The 20798-nt window shown below is 40.5% G+C and overlaps 1 protein-coding gene across 3 annotated transcripts in view; it reads left to right on the top strand.

Annotated features, from left to right (window-relative positions):
• Nucleotides 1–20798, top strand: part of CTNNA3 (catenin alpha 3) — a 1949360-nt gene that overhangs the window by 132631 nt on the left and 1795931 nt on the right. For all 3 annotated transcript variants that reach the window (XM_036734544.1, XM_036734545.1, XM_036734546.1), the window contains exon 5: nucleotides 5308–5427. In XM_036734544.1, the coding sequence (XP_036590439.1) occupies nucleotides 5308–5427 (120 nt within the window). The remainder of the gene's footprint in view (nucleotides 1–5307; nucleotides 5428–20798) is intronic.

Below are 20798 nucleotides of genomic sequence, written 5' to 3'. Positions count from 1 at the left end.
GGGTAATGAACCTCAAGCTGGAAAGGACTTCAGAAGTAATTTAGTCCAACCTTTTCATTTTCTATATGGAGAAACTGAGGCCCAGGGAGTTCAGTGACTTACCAAAGGTCATATAAGGAGTGTCAGAGATGAGATTTGAACCTAGTTCCTCTGATTCTAGAGCCAGTTGAATTGCGAACATCTATAGCTCAGTGTGGACCATAGTGGCTTATGGACCCTTTCTTGGAATAAAGTTTTTAAATAAATAAAATAAAGTATATAAGACTACAAAGAAAACTAATTCCATTGAAATCAAAATTCAGTGTTCCAAAAGTCTTAGTGCAGTTTAAAGCTTTAATAGCTTAAATATAGGCTTACCCAAATTTTATTTATTAAAGCTTAAAGTTGCATTAAAACTTTTGGGACACCCTATATTAAAAAGAAGTTCAAAGCTTCCAAGCTAAGGATTTCTGTTTCAAGGAGACCACTGGAGCTAATATGTTGAATTGAGTATGTATTTTTAAAAAGTACCCAAATCAAACTGAACTTTATGAGATTTATAGTTTCATATACGGTCTCCTCTTTCTGTTCTTTTTACATAGAAATAGGTGTTTTCAAGTTCAGAACAGCAGCAACAACAGACACCCCCTACCCCCCAACTCTGTATCTTGGATTGTACAAGGAAAGACTGTAATGGGACAAAAACTTATCTTGGTTTTCAGTTTGGAAAATACTTTGCTGGATGGCAGTGGGACCAGACAGCTTAAGGCACTGGTTTAAGGACTCCTGTCACTTTGGAGGTGAATCTTCAGCTCCTTCTGTGATCTAATCCTTCTAAGATCTTGCTAAATGCACATCCATGCTCTCCCAACACATATTTATTAACGACTTACTATGGGAAAGGTCTCTTGTTCAAATTGGGGAAGTATAAGGAGGGAAAATAGCATAGTCTCTGACCTCAGGGTGTTTGCCTTTTAACAGGAGGGATAGAGCACACTACAAAGGACCATTATGGTATGAGAGAATATGATGGGGCAAAGGAGAACTTAACTGAGTGCCATATGAGAGTTGAGGAAAGGGTTACAATTTTTATCTGGAGGTGGCTGCTGGCATTGGTTTTGGTATTAGGGAAGACTTCTTGAAGGAGGAGGCATCTGAATTTGGCTTTAAAGACAAGGAAGGATTTCAAAAGGTGGAGATGGTGGTATTGAGGGAGGTGAAATTAATTTTAAATTCTGATTACTCTGTTGCATGGACATTTTGGTTTCTGAAGGGGAATAGAAAAAAGAACGTTTGTGTATGGTACCCTGACCAAATCAGCTTAAGGAGAAACACAGTCAGTCTGATAAAAGAAGGAGATATAGACTGTTCAGAGATTGCTAGAGAGAGAAGAGAGAGAAAAGCCCTTGGCAAAAGCCAAAGGTGGGGATGGCTACAATGCATTAAAATCTGCTAGCTCATTACGTATGGCTGTTTATAGGGCTTTGAAGGTTAAAACTGTGAAATTATAAATCAAATAACTAGGTACTGTGAGGCAATTACACATAATGACTATGGGGGCCACACCTGACAGAAAAGTGGATATTTTGACTTTCTCTTCATAAGGCAGAGATGAGTCACTAAATACTAGTAGTTTCTGCATTAGAAGTGAGAAGATAAACACAGGAGTCAGAAGAAGGTAACAGGGTAATAAGGTAACAAGAAAAACCCCTTAGGGAAGAAAGAATACATAGGTTGGCAGGATTTGAGCCCAGCTGACAGGCATGCGTGTGAGGAACTGTTTGATCGGAGGCAAGTGCTATTGGAAATTGATTGGGGGAATGCAGAATCTTCCTCCTTTGTGAGGAGCTGGCTGGGTTTATAGCCATTTAGCACTCTCTGCATGCTGAGATAGATGAAATCTCTCAGGAGCTAGCCTGTTTCCCTTTGTTGTCATCCGTGGCTTGAGAGGGAGATATAGAGGGGTAAAGAGGATTAGCATTGACTTTGTTGTGAGGTATATTGATTGAAGAAGAGGCATAGCTGAGAGATGATTGGAGAAAACAATCCTCTGCTATTGGAAGAGTGGGTTGAGGAAAGACTACATAGCTCTGTCATTACGCTCAGCTCGAGAGAGGAGAAACCCCACAGGGGCTTGCCTACAATGCCCTTTATTGCCTTCTATGGATTGAGAGGGGGCAACTCCTTGTGTCTCTTAGAGAGTAGGCCTGGTTAGCTTGGACAATGCCAAACTTAAGAGAACTGCTCTTTCATTGAAAGATTATAATGCTGATATATATTTTTTTCTGAAAGAGCATACTGCTTTCTCAGTGCTGTAGCTTTCACATTTCTATGTTAAAAGAGCTCGGCCTTCTTACAGCATCCATAGAATAGCAGAGAGGGGTTTGTTTGTTTGTTTTTTGACTAGCAGGTGATGTGAGGTACAGACTATTCCACAGAAGGATCGTAGACATGAAGACCTTCAGTTCAGAGTTGTGAGTTGCCCCAAGCACATGAATCTCCTTATTCACATGCCTCACTGTTAGGTTTCTGTGTGCTCACTTTCCACAATGGACTTGGTACGCATTGCTGGGAGAGCATCACCCAGGCTCATGGGTAAACTGTTATATTTTGATGAGTCTTTGATTGACTAAAAGTTGTAACATTGACTCTTTAAGACATGAAACAGTAAGGCAAAGCAAGACCAATGTTTGTAAATGGTCTAAAAAAGATGTCACTCAGCACCTTCTACCCTTTCTACATTACTTTCACCACGATAAAATAGATAGGGGGCTATTTATGATTGAGGGCTGTTTTATAATTTTGCCTGTTTCACTGGTTTGCATGACCCCAAATCTTAAATAACTTGTACCTAGTTTGTGGGCCTCTTTGAACCCAGCTGGAATTTTCCTCAATGAGGAGAAGTCTGTCAGACTACGAGGGAAAGTTATCCTGCTTGGCAGGGATTGTAGTCTCCTGGCATACCTTTCCAGAACTCAGGATCACCATCATAAGAGAATGAAGTGCCAGCCTAGGGTTTTTGTGTGGTTTAATGCACTTTTTAAGCCATATAAAATGGAGACCATAAGTGATGATGATAAAAAATTTGAGCTAAAACCTCCCTTTTATTGAAACTTTGACCTTCACTGAAATGATCTAGTAGTAATGTGCTTTCCATTCTTTCTCTTTTTCTTTTGCCATAGCTGTAATAAATTGGAAACATCTATATTAATGTTTTATTTTACTTTGAAGCCTCACAAATATGCTTTTCCCCTTAATGTATCTTGTATAATATAGTGAAGATATGGAGATGATGTGAGAAAGAACCTTTTTTTTAAACAGGGAGAGAGATTGCAGAGAACAGAGCTTGGTTCAATTCTATTCAATTAATTCCAAAGATGCATTTATTAAGCACCTATGGCATACCAGGCAATATATTGGTCACTTGAGTTACAAAGACAAAAACTAAATAATTCAGGACATTAAGGAGCTTACATTCTCTTGGGAAAGGGGTGGAGGAATTGGTTAAACACTAGGCATTTATTAAGGGTTTACTAGGTGTCAAGTACTGTGCTAGTCTCTGGATAGTACATATGCACAGTTAAGTAAATCCAAGGAAATATATGTGTGAGGAAAGATCATCTGAGGAAATTGGAGGTGTTAGATAGCTCCAGAGCTGAGCTTTGAAGGGCCATAAGGATTCTGCAATGTGCTCTTAAAGACAGAGAGGTCTCCAAGTATGGGAGATGGCGGAACTGAGTGAAAGTTTCTCTTTCCTTCTTTTTTTGAATGATTGTAATAAGGCAGTGCAATGTGAGAATATGGACATAAATGATATATATATATAATGGGAATGATTTATAAATGGCATGCCTTAGAATTTTTGATTATAACCCTCTAAAGTGGGCCTTGATTCCATAAAATCAGCAACTAATTCAGTTTTCTTGTGGCTTCTTTTTGCCTACTTGATTATTAGGAGTTGAACAATAAAAGTCCCATGACATGCTATAATTTAGCTCATCAACATTTTTCTCACCTGCTGCTGAAAACTCAAAATGGGAGAGGAGATTCTTCCGCTCTCGCACTGGAGAGTATTCCGATCCCTAGAACTGGTTTCATAGCTCATTTGCCTTGGGAAGTGGAACTGTGCAAATGCTTTTTTTTTTTTGAGGAGGGAAGGCAAGGCAGTTGGGGTTAAACGACTCCCCCATGGTCACACAGCTAGTAAGTGTCAACTGTTTGAGGCTGTTTTTGAACTCAGGTCCACCTGACTCCAGGGCCAGTGCTCTATTCACTGCTCCACTTAGCTGCCCCTGCAAATGTTTCTTGAAGGCTCCATGCATGATTTTGCCATTGAAATGCCAGGCTTTGAGCCTTTTCAAAAAGAAGATATTGGACCAATCTTCTTGGCTGAAGCTGGTAATGTGACCAATTCTGCCTAAATATCTCTATGGAAGGAGGCTGGAGTTTCTTCCACTCTAGCAAAATGTCATGAGAGCAGCCACTTTTTCATAAATTGTATGCTTTGGTAATTGGAATTTGAGAGGGCTTTTAATGGTTCTCCCCAAAGCTTTCCCATTGTGATTTGAAAGAGTACACTCACTGTAATTTATTCTCTTAAGGCACCAGTGTGTATTAAAATGTGACAATATTTTTTAATGAAGTGCGTTCTTTTTGTTGGGATGGGAACCAAAATTGCTCCTTATCCATAATTCAGCTTGCAATTGTCCACGTAATACTAGTGACAAAAACAATCACATTCTGGGCTTATGCTTTGGCTGCCAACTTCTTATCATCACAATGAATTATTCTTTTTCATGTTGTAAAAGGATAATGAGATGTCAGTTGTTAGCCCCATATCACAGATGGTAGAAACTGAGGGTTGGAAAGTTGAATGACTTTCTCTTCTTGCCCAGGATTATAAATGTTAGCTCTGTAGGGAGAACTTAGAGATGACCTTGTCCACTGCTGTCATTTTACAGAGGAGAGGGAAGTGACTTGCCTAAGGTCACATAGCTAGTGTGTGGCAGAGTTGGGTCTTGAATCCAGATCTTTTGACTCCTAAGTCAAGAAGTGTTTTCCATTATGCCACAGCTTTCCTCCAAATAGTAGGTAATAGAATCATGGCTCATAATGCTGCAAGGGACCTTAGAGGCCATGTGATCCAAACCCCTTAGATGATAGGTGAGGAAATTGAGACCCACAGTGATTAAGCAACTTCTTCAAGGTCTTGAGGTAGTAAATATCAAAGGTGGGATTTGAACCCAGATCCTCTAATTTCACAATCAGTGGTTTCCCTATGGCAGCACATCTATTTGATTGACCTTCTGATTTGTTTTTGCTTCACAGTTTCAGAAGACATTTGAGTCCCTCAAAAATGCATCCAACAAATCTGATCTGCAGAAGTCTTACCAGAAACTTGGCAAGGAGCTAGAAAATCTGGATTATTTGGCCCACAAACGCCAGCAGGTAAAGAGAAAAACCATTGAACGATGGGAGAATTGAATATTTTGTGTCTCCTTGAATGTCTTACTTGGCCTTTATACTCATCAGTTTTCTTGGAGGGTATCATGGCAGTGAATGTTCCTGGGGACTTGGTCCAACAATACATGAAAAAATGGAGGAGTATGATACTGACTTGGTGTAACGATTCAGCCTCATTCTCAGCCTCTCTCTGGGTTTACTTATCCTTTATCCCTCATTCTGATCGGCCCACCAATTGAAGAAAGTCTAGTTACCCATGAGGCTGCTCCGCTTAAGAGGCAAGAAGGGAGGTTTGGCTGTTATTGGCAGTATTGAATTTATTTTTGGGATTTACTAAAGGTCAGTTTGAGGAAAAAGACTATCGGGAGATTTAGTATGTGCGTATACAAAATAAGGAAAGAAAATCATGTTGAAAAAGGCCCCCATGTGAGCTGATGATTAGTATGTTTGATTTACTTTTGAAATGTAGCTAAACGGGAACACTTAAATAGAGCATCCGGTATCTAAGAGGTATAATATGCCTTCTGAGTACTTGAAGCAGCCGTGAAATGCCTTCTCTGAGACATTTGTTCTTCCTTCTCTATGCTTCAAATTAAAATGAAAAAAGAGAACTTGCTTTTATAGGGTTTGTTTAAAGCCAGAATTTGGTGGTCATGTTCTGCTGAAATTCCCATGCTTCATGTTCACATTCACAATCACTGTTTTGATGCCACTGGAATTTTTCCTACTTGAGTTTTTTGCCGTTTTAGATTACCACTAGGTGTCAGGGTTGGCCAACACTTCAGTTTCCATAGCCTCCTCTCAGCCCAGGCTGTTTGCTGTTTAAATTAGAAAATGTATTAGACTGCATGAAATTTGGGGATGTGTGCAGTGATGGATGGCATCTAGAAACATGACTAATTAGCTTGCCTGCATGGCTGGGTGCTGAGTTCATTACTAAGGAGAGCTTACTTTAGCATAGGGATAAATGTTACTGTCTTGACTGTCACAGCCTTGGTCCAAGTTTTGGTCCCATTGGATGGGGCCTTTCATAACAAGGATTCCTATTCTTGGTAATTGGTCATTATTGTTCATTCTAGGACAATATCCTTTGGAAGAAGACTGTTTTTGCCTCTTATTTGTATCCCCAATGCTAAACCTAGAGCCTGGCACATTGTAGACACCTAATAAATGCTTGCTGATTGATTGATGGAGAGATGGGAGAATTGTATGCTCATTGTAGTCCTAGCCTTATTTCTGAGAAAAGATTAATATTAGAGCAGCTCACATTTAGACAGGGCATAGGAGATAGAGGGCTAGCCTTGGATTCTGAAGAACTTGGGTTCAGGCCCTGTTTCTAACACACATGGGCTATATGATTCTGGATAAATCACTGAACCTCTCAGTGCCCTAGGCAACTCTTCAAAATTCTAAGGTAAAGGAGAGTTGCTGATCTGCATCTGTGGAGTGAGTTTTCATATTGGGAATTCCCAACATTGATATTACAGTTTTGGATCAAAAAGAAAAGCTTCCTACTTTATTGTGAGAACTCTGTCCAGCAGGTCTCTACCTTGTATCAAACATAATGGAATTAGAGCTAGAAGAGAACTTAGCAGACATTTTGTCCAACCCCTTCATTTTACAGATGAGGAAACTGAGATGCAGAGATGTCAAATGACTTAGGCAGGGTGACACAGGCTGTAAGTAACAGGTTGGATTTGAACCCATGTTCTCTGACTCCATATTGAGTACTACCGTTTTGTACATGAGTCTTAGAGAGTTGCCTGAGGTTTGGCAAGCTTAAGTGTTGCCCAGGGTTATTGTTTTTAATTTATTTGAAACTTTCTCTCCTCTTCATCTACCCCAACTGTCCCCCTTTCATTATATCTCAGTGATTTGGGGGGTATTTTTCCACCTTTATCTTCAATAATTGATTTTGGGTGAATTGGTTTTTAGGAGTAGTTCTACCTCTTCAGCGATTCCCAAGCTGTCCCTTGGGTAGGAGAACAAACCCCTATTTCTCTAAAGACTGATCTTAATGATAGCCTTGCTAGGTTATGGGGGTGGAGATAGTGACTGATTAGGGGGTGATTTGAAGAGAATGAGTCAAGTTGAAGGGAGTGGATAAGACCACATGATTCACAGCGAAATTGGGAGACTTTCTGTGTTCCCTAGGACTATACTAGCTAGCTTCCTTGGAGTTGAGCTGTTTGGATACCTGGGTCCTCTCATACTGTCGAAAATCTTGGAACTAGCCCAACTTCATCAGTGGTGCAGTATTTTTGAGATCTAATTCACGAAGTATAAAGGAAGAAGAAAAGAATGGTGAGGGGGACTCAGAAATGATGCCAAAGATCTATCAAAGAAATTGTGGCTGTTTCATTAGAAGACCTTGTCAGTGGTGGCACATAATAGGTGCTTAAAAATTCTTATTGACGGACTGATATTGCCAGGACCGAGTCTTTGTTTCAAAGGTTGTTGGCTGGAAAAGAATTAGGACCTAGTCATAGGACCTAGAGCTGGAAGGGATTTAAAGGATCATCTAGTCCAATCCCCCCATTTTACAGATGAGGAAATTGAAGCCCACAGATGAAATGACTTGCTCAAGATCGCTTAGTAAGTCACTGAACTGGGATTTGAAGCAGGCTTTCTACCACTAAGTTGAGTGTTCTTCTCCCCATGCCATACTTCCATGGACAGAAAGAAAAACCATTTATGGAAGCTACAAAGAGTTAGATTTTTGGCTCAATATAAATAAGAATTTTCTTACAATGGGAATTGCTCAAAAAATGTAATGGGCTACCTCAAGGAGCCATGAAACCATCTATTTAGAGCTGGAAGGGATATTAAAGTCAGTTAAGTCAGTTAATCAATAAATATTTATTAAGCACTCTACTATGTTCCAGGCACTTTGCCAAGCACTGAGGATACAAAGAAGAGCAAAAGACCCCCTAATCTCAAGGAGCTCCCAGGCTACTTGGGGAGATAGCATATAAACCATGTATAAATGAACTATGGACAGAATAAATAGGAAATAATTGAGAGAAGGAAGACACTAGAATTAAGGGGGAATTGGGAGAGATTTTCAGTGGAAAGTGAGACTTTAGCTCGTACCCAAAGAAGGCCAGAAAGCCGGGAGATGGAAATGAAGGTGGGGGGGGGTCATCTAATGAATCTCCTTATTTTATAGATATGGAAACTGAGGCCTTGAGAGGTTTTGATTTACCTATGATCAGAAAGGGAGCAAGTCCTAAGGAAGGATTAGAAACCAGATCATCCTGACTCCATGTTCAGCACTGTACAGTATGCAAGAATGCCTTTCTAATGGTTGATTCTCTACCACCACCGGTCTTCCAGTGGAATCTGGGTGACCAGTTGTCAGACTATTGTAGAGGGGATTTCTATTTAGGTAGAAACCTTGAGGTCCTGTCCAACTCTGAGAGTCTATAATTGTAAGCAACAATTTCTCTCTGACTTGTGGGAAAAGGAATTAACATTCAACATAACAGTAAGGAGTGTTTGTAATTTTTCCTTCTACCATCAAAATTTTGAACTTTGATAAAACTCATTCATTCTTCAAAGTTTTTTGGATCCATTTGACTAGGAATCATAGCTTATATTTGTGAACTTTGCTCTCCAGGGAGAACTCACTGTGTTGACATGCCATGTACACACTATTGTAAAATGGCTACTCATTTACATTCACACACCAATGCAGGAATTCTTTTTCTTATCACTAATGCTCCATTTTATATTGGCTGATCTCATTGGCCCCGAATTAGGGCATACCATTATCTGACTCTAGGTTTGCTCACACTAGCCTCACTCCTGAGATGTCTTCCTTCCTGGTCACACATCCATATTCTAGAATTATTAGTTTTAGAGATGAAAAAGACCTTCAAGAATGTTGGAGTCCAACTTCAACATTTTCATTGATGAGAAAACTCAAGGCCAGAGATTGAACGTAATTAAGTGAGTAAGTTATAGAGTCAGAATCCAAATCCAGATCTTTTGCCTCTGACTCTGAAAGTGTCTTTTCCTTTGATTCATCATGCCTTTTATTTAATCACCATCTTAATCTGTCAATCCAATTCTATCCATCTTTTTAGGTCCCACTCAATTCTGACCTCCTTCATGGAGAGCTACTTGTCTCTGCCACCAGCTTCCAACACAGAGCTCTGTGAATAGCAGACACTTAATGGGTATATGTTGAATAACTGAAAGTCTGAATCATCTCCTAGCCAGCTCTTTCTTACTTAATCTTGTAATAGGCTAAAGTTTGTTATACAATCTAGCATATGATTTTATTTTAGCATAACTAAAAGTTACTTGTTTTAAGTTACATGTAACTGTAAATTACAATATAAAATTGGTGGAGGTTGAAGGATCACTTGTCTGAGATATTGTTGAGGTGAATCCTCCTCAGGTATAGTTGGTACCAGATCACCTGACTCTGACATTCTTTGATTCTGTAATTGAAAAAATTCTCCCCTCAAATAAATGATAGAAGCATAAATTAGCATATTGCTCAACACATAGTAAACACCAAATCTTTGAATACCAACATACCAGTCTACGACTCTATGTATCTATCATCTATATTTATTTGTCATCTATCTATACATTTTTATTATCATCATCATCTATCTAGATTTTATGGTTACAAAGGACTTAAGAGGTCATGCAATTCAATTTCAGCTCTCTGAATCATAGCTTTTGAGCTGGGAGGGTTCTTAGAGGTCACCAAGTCCAACTCTATCACTTTATAGATGAGGAAACTGAGGCTGAAAGAGATTAACTGACTTACCCATACAGGCACTAAGCAATAGAGCTGGAATATAAATTGGGTTCTCTGGCTCCAGATGCAGCACCACCCCAAAATACCCCAAGAGAGGTGAAGTGTTTTGCTCAGGTATACATGCCAGTGATAGAGCTGATACTAAAGACTGCATCTCCAACCCTTTGCATACAGCATAATTGCCTCAGTTACAAAGTAGAGGTAAGCAAAATAGAAATTTAAAGTAGCAGCTATGATGGAGGATGCCAAAAAATGGCAATTACTTTTCAATAAATGGACATATTTTGAATGCCAGAAAATTCTAGTCTCCACGAGACACAGATTTTTAATTAGGGATATTTCAGTTGTATGTGAATAAAGATGAAGGTGGACAGTAACCAAGCATGATAAAGGCACTGAAGCATGGTGGTCAGAAAGCTAGCCTTAGGAAGACTTGACTTTGAAACCTGCCTCAGCTACTTCTGATCTATTTGACCCTGAGCAAGTCACTGGGCCTTTTGCAGTCTGACTTTAGCTCATCTATAAAATGAGGATGATAATTACAGCTACCTTACAAGGCTGTTGTGGCAAAATGAAATTACATATATAAAGCACTTTGAAAACCTCAAACCACTGCATGCACATTAACTATTATTAATAAGTCCTCCTTCTGATGTATACTAGCCAAGTGATCATGCACAACTCATGAAATTTCTCAGTGCCCCAGGCAACTTTCTAACACTAAGTTATGGATGAGTTGCTGCTTTGAATCAGTGGATGGAGTTTCCACGCTAGAAGTTCCTCACACTGATTAAATCACATGTACAGACCTTTCTTTCCCACAAAACCCAACATAAGATGTGTGTTTGTATATATTATGCAGGAGCAACAGTCAATTCTTACACGGAGCACACCCAAAATACCATCTAGTTCTGATTAATTGTAGCCACCTTGAAGATAGGGTATGTCTTGGACTTATTCTGTGCTTTCCTCAATGACTAGCACAGAACCAGGCATGGAGTAGGTGCTCAATGAATTAAACGGAGGAGGTTTTTTAAAAAGAGATTTGGCAATTAGTACTCTCTGTCATTAAATGTATATAGAAAGAGCAAGCCAATGTGCCCCCTCCCCCACGTAGAGGGTATTTGGCTGTGATATATTAAAGGTGGCATGTCTTAGATAAAGAATAAAATTGAAGTCTTGAGTGCTTGTAGTCATGGCAATCTGTTGTGAAAGAAGGGTCCTAGACCTGATGTTCTGGCTGAGGGCCAACTCTTGTAATTACATACTGTGTACTGAAATTTTCCTGTTGTTTCAGTTGGCCATCATTTGACAGGATATCATATCTTCTTTTGAGATGATTTCTTTCTTTCATCGAGTCCATCTTTGCAGATAATACTAACAGGGCATTGTATATTCAGTACCTTGGAGAGCACCATTTGAGTCAAAAGGCAACTCAACCATGTGGATTTTCTTCTCCAGGTTACACATTTTCATTGTCCTTAACTGATGCTCATATGGCATGACATCCAGTCTGCTCACCATACTGGTCATCTTCTGGATATTCTGAGGCTTGCCCTTTGTAAAACGTAATGCCCAGGGCTGATGGCATTCCTCTAAAAGTTGCAAGACCAGATCAGTACATAGTGGGACATTCACCTTGAAATTTCCTGCTTGATGTAGAGTAAGATTGAATTCACTTTTTTGGCTTTCTATTGACTGGCAGTCTACAAGAACCTCCAAATCTTTTTCTCAGAAAATGTTTCTAGCCATGTGTCTCCCATCCTGAAGCAGCAATATAGTGTTTTCTTAATAAGGGAGGCATGATGCTGGTTTATTTAATGGGCACATTACAAACAACACAAGGATAGAAGGTGAGCGATGCCAGGTGTAATCTTTAAGTATGTCAGGAGTTAAGGATATGGGGGCATTAAAGAATCATAGACAGACTTGGAAGATATTTCAGATATTTACTCCAACTCACTCAGTATACAGATGAAGAAACTGAGGGTTAACAAGTTAAAGTATTTATCCAAGGTCACAAAATAATAAATGGTCATGCTGGGATTTGGCTGCAGGTCCTCAAATTCCAAATTCATAACTGTTCCCCACTCTAGCATATTACTTCTTATCTTAGCTTTTTTGTAATGGATTTGTGGAAAAATATTGCTTGGCTGGGCATGTGAGTCTAGTGGAATATAGCTAAGAAAAAGCTTTTTCAGTGAATTGGTCTCTATTTTTAACAGGAATTTAGGTGACTTGAATGCACCATGTTTTTCTGGAGAAATGTCATAAATAATGGCTTATTTGCATGAGCAGATGAACTGTATACACAGTATGTTGCAGTTATGCATACATTGCATCAACACTCATAACCCCTCCCCCTAAGGTTTAGGGGAGTGCCCTACCCCCATGCCAAAGGCTCACAGATTATCTGATATAATATAAACTCTTGAGTAGAATGATAGTAGGAATTGTTTCATTCTTTGTCTTCGAATTGCCAAGGCCTCCAGCAGTGCCTGACATGTAAGTCACTTCTCTCAAGATCTCAGCTTCCTTATCTGATTCATTGATTGCTATATTCCTTCAGAAGGCATATAGGAGCTTGCCCACTTGACTCTTTTTGCAGGACAATCCCAGTCCTGGTCCACCATATTAGTGGTGGTCTGCAACTGGACAGCTCATTGGAAGGGCATAATGATAGATTGCATCAGTGGGTTTAAATTTTGTATAAATTGGTGCAGTGGGCAGCGCACTAGGTCTAAAGCCAGGGGGCCTGGGTTTGAATCTCGGCTCTTCTATTTACTATGCTTCTGACCTAAGTCACTTTTCCTCTCAAGGCTTCAGCTTCCTCACCTGTAAAATGAGGAGACTGGGGTAGAGGAATTCTAAATCTATCATACTATGATAGTGTGATCTAACTTATAAGTGGGCAGCTAGATGGCAAAGTGGATTAGGCCTGGAGTTAGGAAGATCAGAGTTCAAATCTGGCCTCAGACATTTACTAGCTGTGTGATCCTGGGCAATTCACTTAATCCCATTTCCTCAGTTTTCTCATCTGTGAAATGAGCTGGAGAAGGAAATGGCAAACCACTCCAGTTTCTCTATCAAAGAGAACCCCAAATGGGGTCACCACAAGTTGGACACAACTGAAAACCACTGAAGGATAACAATAACTATGACCTAAGACTGAAAAGATATAGCACACAGACCTGGCCAAATTGAAAACAAAACTGCAAGAGTTATGGTTCATATTCTAGAGGGCAACGTCTCCTTTAGATCATTCCTCCCCAAAGTAAGCACAGTGGTGACAGAACTCTTCTAGCCATTGCCTCAGAGCTACACCACAGAGTATACTTTTTTGGTGAGGCAATCAGGGTTAAGTGACTTGCCCAGGGTCACACAGCTAGTAAGTGTCAAGTGTCTGAGACCGGATTTGAGCTCAGGTGCTCCTGACTCCAGGGCCAGTGCTCTATCCACTGTACCACCTAGCTGCCTCCACCAGAGAAAGCTTTCAATCTATTTTTTTCCCTCATAGGGTAGAAAAGAATAATCTCCATATAGCATAAGGATAGAAAAGAGGAAATAAAATGGTGTTTCTACAGGAGTTATAAACTCCTTCAGGGGAGGGACCAATTATTCTTTCCCCAGTGCTTAGCAATGTGCCTGACACAGTGAATGTTTGTTGATTGGACATCACAAAAATATAAAGTAGAATTTCTTACCAGGATTATTCAACCCTAGAATGGAGGTTGTGACATCTTTCTTTTTGAAGATCTTGGAGAATTAACTGTAGACCCTTCTGTTGTTCTGTGGTCATCTGATCTAGTGGCCAGCTGGATGAAGAAAACAGATTATCTCTAAATGGGAACTTTTAAGGACTTAGGCTTGTGCTTCTAAAGACTGAAGATCTACTTAGGGCTGTGCTCCTATTCAATGAAATATGCTAATTATCCTACTAGGAAAGAATGTCCCCAACCCCATGTTCTGTCCAACTGTCACCAAACTGTAAAAAGCCCATTCCTTTGATTTCTATTTTTCATTTAAAATATATTCATGCCTATCATCAGTGCGTGGGGAAACTCATCAGAGTCATAACTAGGGTGAGACAGCTGGGACTTTTCACCAGGGTACCAAATTTAGAGAACTATGAAAACGTTTGTAGTCTTTTGACAATGTAGAAACAACAAAGCTTTGTTAGCAAGAATAATGAGTTGAAACAATAAGCCCCCAGATGGTGGTCTGCATTATATTCCTTACCCTTTTCCACAAGGCAGCCTCTCTAGTAGTGGTTTTAGCCTACCTTCCCCCCACGCCCCGTCCCCCAACGACTGAGTTCATATATCAGGGGTGGTTTGTGGTTCTTCCCTCAAGTGCAAAATTTCCTTGTTATGACTTTTTGACTCCAGTGGTTTATTGTTCTTGGTCATCCAGTTATACAATAAGTATTCATTAAGTGCCCACCATAAGCCTAAAAACTTATTAGGTATTGTTCTAGGTACAAAGACAAAGAATGATGACAAAGACAACAATAATGCATCATTTCATATTAGCCCTTTAATCAAAGTCTTAACAAAAATGCTCATTTTATACCTTCTATTACCCATTTCCCTGGTGATCTCAAAGCTCTCTAGACTTCATACCAGAGTCAAAACCCTGCTCATACCGCATGTACCTTGTCTCTTATTCAGTTATACAGTCACTTGTTCACAGAAGGTGAGGAGATGTGTGCGTGCGTGTGTGTGTGTGTGTATTTGTGTATGTGCCCATACACACCCCTACACCATTTCACCATACAGAGACAGCAGGAGGATGATAAATAGCTCAAGGTCATTCCAGATAGGAGCAGATCCAGGATTAAATTTCAAATTTCCCAATCTTGAGCCTGTTACAGTACCCATTTTACTACTTCATAAGCTACTAAATTTTATGGAGTGATTGCTTTTTCTGTAGTTACAGTCAGAAGAAAAAAACTGCGGGGTATATCTGCCTCTGCGTAAGTTTCTCCAAATTTGTATTTGAGTGAATAAACAATATGCTTACTACTATGCAGGTACTTTTCCTTTTGCAATTTGAATATCACTATCCTCCCCCTCATCCCCAACCCCCTCACCACCACCACCCCCCTCAGTCCCCTACCCCCTTACCACCACTGCCACCATCATCATCATCCTCACCCTCCTCACCATCCTCCTCTCAGATATTCTAGTGGACCTATTTCCTATCCACACCTGTCTGTGCTGAGATGTGTCCCTTCCTCACTTTCTCTCGACATCATGAGGAATACAAAGGCTGGCCACTGGTTATCACTCTTTTCCTTTCACCATGGGAAGGAAGAGTTAATTCCTTTTTTCCCTCCTCTATTTCTTTGGTGACTCTCCTTCCTTTGCTTCTCTTTGGAAAGAGCCCTGGCTTGGGAGTCATAAGGACGTGAATGGAAATTCCAGCCCTGCTACTTGTTGTAGTCTATATAATCTTGGGCAGGTCAGTTAATGCCTCTGAGGCTCATTTTTCTCATCTGAAAAATTAGCAGGCTTGACTAGATGGCTTCTGAGGCCCCTTCCAACTCAAGATTTATGTTTCTATTATGTTGGCAGTCATGTCATCCCTCTGGGACTCAGTTTCCTCATTGGTAAAAGGTGACCTCTAAGGTCCCTTCCAGCTTGAAATCTGTCAACTAAAAAGTGAAGGGAGGTGGCAACATGGATCATGGGTAGGGTGCTGGGCCAAGAATCAGGAAGACCTGAGTTCACATCTGGCCTCAGATGCCTTCTAGTTGTGTGACCTTGGGCAAATCACTTCACCTCTGATTGCCTAGGCAGCAGCTAGGTGGCTCAGTGGATAGAATGCTGGGCCTGGAGTAAGGAAGACCGAAGTTCAAATCCAGCCTCAGACACTCACTAGCTGTGTGATCCTGGGCAAGTGACTTAGGCTCTATTTGCCTTAATCTGCTGGAGAAGGATATGGCAAACCACTCTAGCATCTGTGCCAAGAAAGCCCCATGTTCCATGGGGTCACGGAAGAGTTGAACATGACTGAACAGCAACAACAAATGGGATGATTGGGCTAGATGGCCTCTGAGTTCCCTTCAAACTCTGTGTCCTGGAGCCTATCATCTTGGACAAGTAAAAAAAAAATCTCTGGGCCTCAGTTTCCCCATCTGTAAAATGAGAGGGTTGGACTGGATGGCTTCTGGGACTCTGTCCTGCTCTGAATCTGTGACCCTATGATCTTTGTTAATAATGTGTTTCTGCCTGCTCACAACTACTGTGGGCCTCTTTCTCCATAGTTTTCTGGGTAATCCTTATCTTCAGTTTCTCAGGGGCTATAGTGTTCTGCAAGTCACTGCCATATGACAATGATAGTAACTGACATTAATACATGACTTCAAAGTTAGCAAAATGCTTTCCAGCATCTCAGATGAGCCTCACAGCAGCCCGCTGAAGCAGATACTCTAGATTTCATTGTCCTTATTTGACAGATAAGGCTCCAATAAACTTGCCTAAACAGAGTTAGTCAGTAAGCCTCAGAGGTAGGGTTTGAAAAGGTATGCTCTTGGCCCCGAGTCCATTCCTCCACCCGCTATGCCTGGCAGTGACGTCAACGGTCATGATGTTCTGGGATAGTTCTGTTGTGTTTGCAACATTCCAGAGTGGCCCCTCTGGAGTCCTGAGATTGGATTTCCTCTTCCTTCCAATTGCCTCCTGGAGTTTGGTTTCTCAGCAGGACTTTGGTAAGAATGGAAGAACGGAACTTGCTGAGCTGCATGCAGTAGGAGAGATTTATGGAATCTTTTACAAGGTTGTTTGCCATGAGATATTTTGCCTAGTGGGCAGCTTGTAACTGTTTTATATAGGGAAATGTAGAGATATTTAATGTTTTGTTGTAGGATGTTTTTAAAGTTTACAAGGCAGAATAGAAATTTCTGAGGTCATAAAAGTGTCGCTGCATCAAAGTGATTACTGGTCTGTGCTTTCCAAATTGGCTCACCCCCTTCGATGACTCAATTTTATTCACTAAACATTTATTAACTGCCTACTATGTGTTAGAGAAGTACTGGGTATGCAGACAAAAAAAGCCAATCAGCAAGCATTTATTCATCACCTACTCTGGGTTAGAAAAGCACTAGGCATGCAAAGACAAAAAAAGTCAATCGACAAACATTTATTAACTGCCTACTGTGTGTTAGAGAAGCTCTGGGCACCTCAAAGACAAAACCAACCAATCATCAAGCATTTATTAGGCACATGTGATGTGCAATCCCTGTGCTACGTGATACAGATCCAAAAACAAAAATGAAAGTCCCTGTCTTCGATGAAAACATTGGTGCGTCAAGGACCTTATAGTCTAAGCTTGGGGTGGAGGGATTATGTACACTGTAAATAGAAAAATAAATCATAGTAGCTAACATTTATGCAGCGCTTAAGGTTTTGAAAATATTCATATAAATTATATCTTTTGATCCCATGACACCTCTATTATTTTGATCCCATCACTCTAGGTACTATTATTATAATACCCATTTGACTTATGAGAAAACTGAGGCTCATATACAGCTAGAAAGCATCAGAGGCCCATTTGAACTCAAATCTTTCTGACTCAAAGTCCAGTGCTCTATTCTCTACATGATAGGTAATTTGGTACCACATTTGGTATTCACAATGCGAGGAATCCCAGAAGGTTTCATGTAGGAGGTGGCACTGAAGAGAAGCCTTTAAGAAAGCTAGGGATTCTGAGAGACCTCGGTGAGTGACTTCCAAGTACTGGGGACAGTTTGTGTAAAGATATCTAGGGAGAAGGTGGAATTCCAAATTTGTGGAGTAGCTGCTGGGCAAGTTTAGTTGGAATGAGGTATGTGAAAAGGACTAATATGCATGAAGTGTGGGAAGGGAGATTGGAGTAACTGGCGACAAGGACTTTTCCATGTCATTGTGTAGGTTTCAAGTTGTACTTGTATTTGAAGAGGAAAAGACTTCAGCAGAAGTGGTTGAAATCATAACATAGAGAGTTATTGTTGGCTCAAGCTTCCCTTATGGTCACCATAGTCATGGGTACAGTATTGTCAGGACTCTGGGTGTGCTTGGAGTAATCATTGCCAAGTCTCTTAGTCACGCTCAAACAGTGAATGCAAATGTTCAAACACAGAATCCAAATCTTTCCAAGATAACTAAGGAAAGAACTTAAATTTGGGGTATAATTTAACAGTATGTGTTTCCCATCAAAATAAGCTTTATTAGGTAGGGGGTACAGATATTATCACTTCCATTTTATAGATGAGAAAATAGGGTCCTTGAGAGGTGATGCACCTGCCAGGGTCCCAAGGCTAGGTAGTAGTTTTCTTGTGCCCTGTCCACCACATTACCTCTCTTTTGTAGCTTTATCTAGGTCCTTAAGCATCTTTGGCCTCTTCCCAGAAGCCTAGAATGGGCTGTGGTGGACAAGTATCAGTAGTCAGTAATGTTAGGGGTCCTGAAGAATTTTAGTCCTAAATGCGTGTAAGCTTTCTTGAGGGTGGGTTGTTTCTAGAACACTTTCACTCTTTCTCTTTTCCTGGCTGAGACATTTGCATAGTGCCTGGCACACCGTTCAGTTCAGTCATTTTTCTTTCATGTCTAACTCTTCATCATCCCATTCTGGATTTTCTTGGCAAAGATATTGGAGGTGGTGTGCCATTTCCTTCTCCAGCTCATTTTTATAGATGAGGAAACTGAGGCAAGCAGAGTTAAGTGACTAGCCCAGAGTCACACAGTTAGTAAGTGTCTGAGGCCAGATTTGAACTCAGGAAGATGAATCTGGCATTCTATCCACTGTGCCACCTATCTGCCCTGCCACAAAGTAGTTAATTAAGCTAGTTAATACTTGTTCCCTACCTCCTCCCCTTCCTATTTGGGCCTCAGGGATCTGGACCCTTAATATCTACTGGGATTCTGGACTGGACTTATACCTATCCAGAGGGGTCATGAGACACCTGTAGCATTATAACCCCTTTGAGCTTGTCAAGGTCTTGGAGAACTCCAGGGTACGATCCAGCACTTGAGTTGTTCAGAAGGTTGGTTTGAGTGAAAACTAGAAGAGCAGCAAATCCCACCTAGAACACCTTCAGAGCAGGTGTGGGAGTGTGGGTACTTATAAGTGGAAAACCAACAGTCCTTCTATCTGGCATTGCAATACAGTGATGGTGGTAATTCACATTCCCAAAGAACTTGCCTTAAGTGAGGTGGTTAGTGCAAGAATTATCACCCCCATTTAACAGAGGACAAGACTGAGACCTAGAAAGCTTTAATAATCTACAACAAAGTAATATAATGCAACGCCTTTTTTAAATGAAGTACCCATTGTGTGTAGACAATTGTGCATGAGGTTAGGGGCAGATAGTTTAAAAAACATAGGACTCCTGCTCTGAAGGAGCCTTTGGTAGACTACTAAGACACTAGCACAGATAACTGTAATATATAATATTATATAATTAAAAAGCTATGATCCCAAGGGCTTTAGGAAGTTGCAATGCACAGCTAGTAAGTGTTGGGGGCAATGATGTTTAAGTAGAGTGTTTTATTAATTTTCACCCTGCTGTTTCATTTTTACCAAGATTTCTGGGACTTTGTAAGTAGCAGTATCATGATAGTGGAGGTGAAATTAGGATGGAAATGAATTCTTACGTGGCATCTTTTATGGAATAGTGAAAAGAATACTGCATTTGAATCTAGAGAATCTAGATTCCAATTCCATCTCTACTACCAACATGATGTTGGGCAAGTCATTTCTCCAAGGTGGGCTTCTGTGAATTTGAGGGAGCTGGAAGATAACTTCGTAAGTCCCTTTCAGCTCCAGAGCTATGATTCTATGATTATCTCATCTTGAGTAAGACACTCTCCATGTCTCGGCCTTCAGCTCTAGAGCTATGACTCTATGGTTATCTGATCTTGAGTAAAACACTTTCCATGTCTGGGCCTTCAGCTCTAGAGCTATGACTCTATGGTTATCTGATCTTGAGTAAGACACTCTCCATGTCTCAGCCTTCAGCTCTAGAGCTATGACTCTATGGTTATCTGATCTTGAGTAAAACACTTTCCATGTCTGGGCCTTCAGCTCTAGAGCTATGACTCTATGGTTATCTTATCTTAAGTAAGATACTTTCCATATCTTGGCCTTCAGCTCCAGAGGTATGATTCTATGATTATCTCATCTTGAGTAAGACACTTTTCACATCTGGGCCTTAGTTTCCTCATCTGTAAAATAAGGCGGTTGGACTAGACGATCTCCAAGTCCTTTCTGGTTCTAAGTTTATGATTGTGGGCTACACTTGTCCTTGTCATGGAATGTAAATGGACAAGTTAATGCCAATACTATACCAAGTATATATTAATATTCTTCTCATTAGGTGACTGGACCTATGATTTTACTGTTACTGAATGCACAGATGCCCCCTACTAGTCTTAGAGAGTTGCCTTGGACAGTGAGAGGAAGGGAACAAGTATTTATTAAGTCACTACTATGTGCCAGGCACTGTGCCAAGTGCTTTACAAGCATCTCATTTGATCCTCACAACAACCCAGGTTGAGGGAACTGAGGTGGGCAGAGGTTAAGTGACTTGCTTAGG

The sequence above is a fragment of the Trichosurus vulpecula genome, chromosome 8 (assembly GCF_011100635.1).
Source record: "Trichosurus vulpecula isolate mTriVul1 chromosome 8, mTriVul1.pri, whole genome shotgun sequence".
NCBI lineage: Eukaryota > Metazoa > Chordata > Mammalia > Diprotodontia > Phalangeridae > Trichosurus > Trichosurus vulpecula.
Note: the sequence above shows the minus strand (reverse complement) of the source record. Positions and strands in the feature narration are given on the sequence as shown.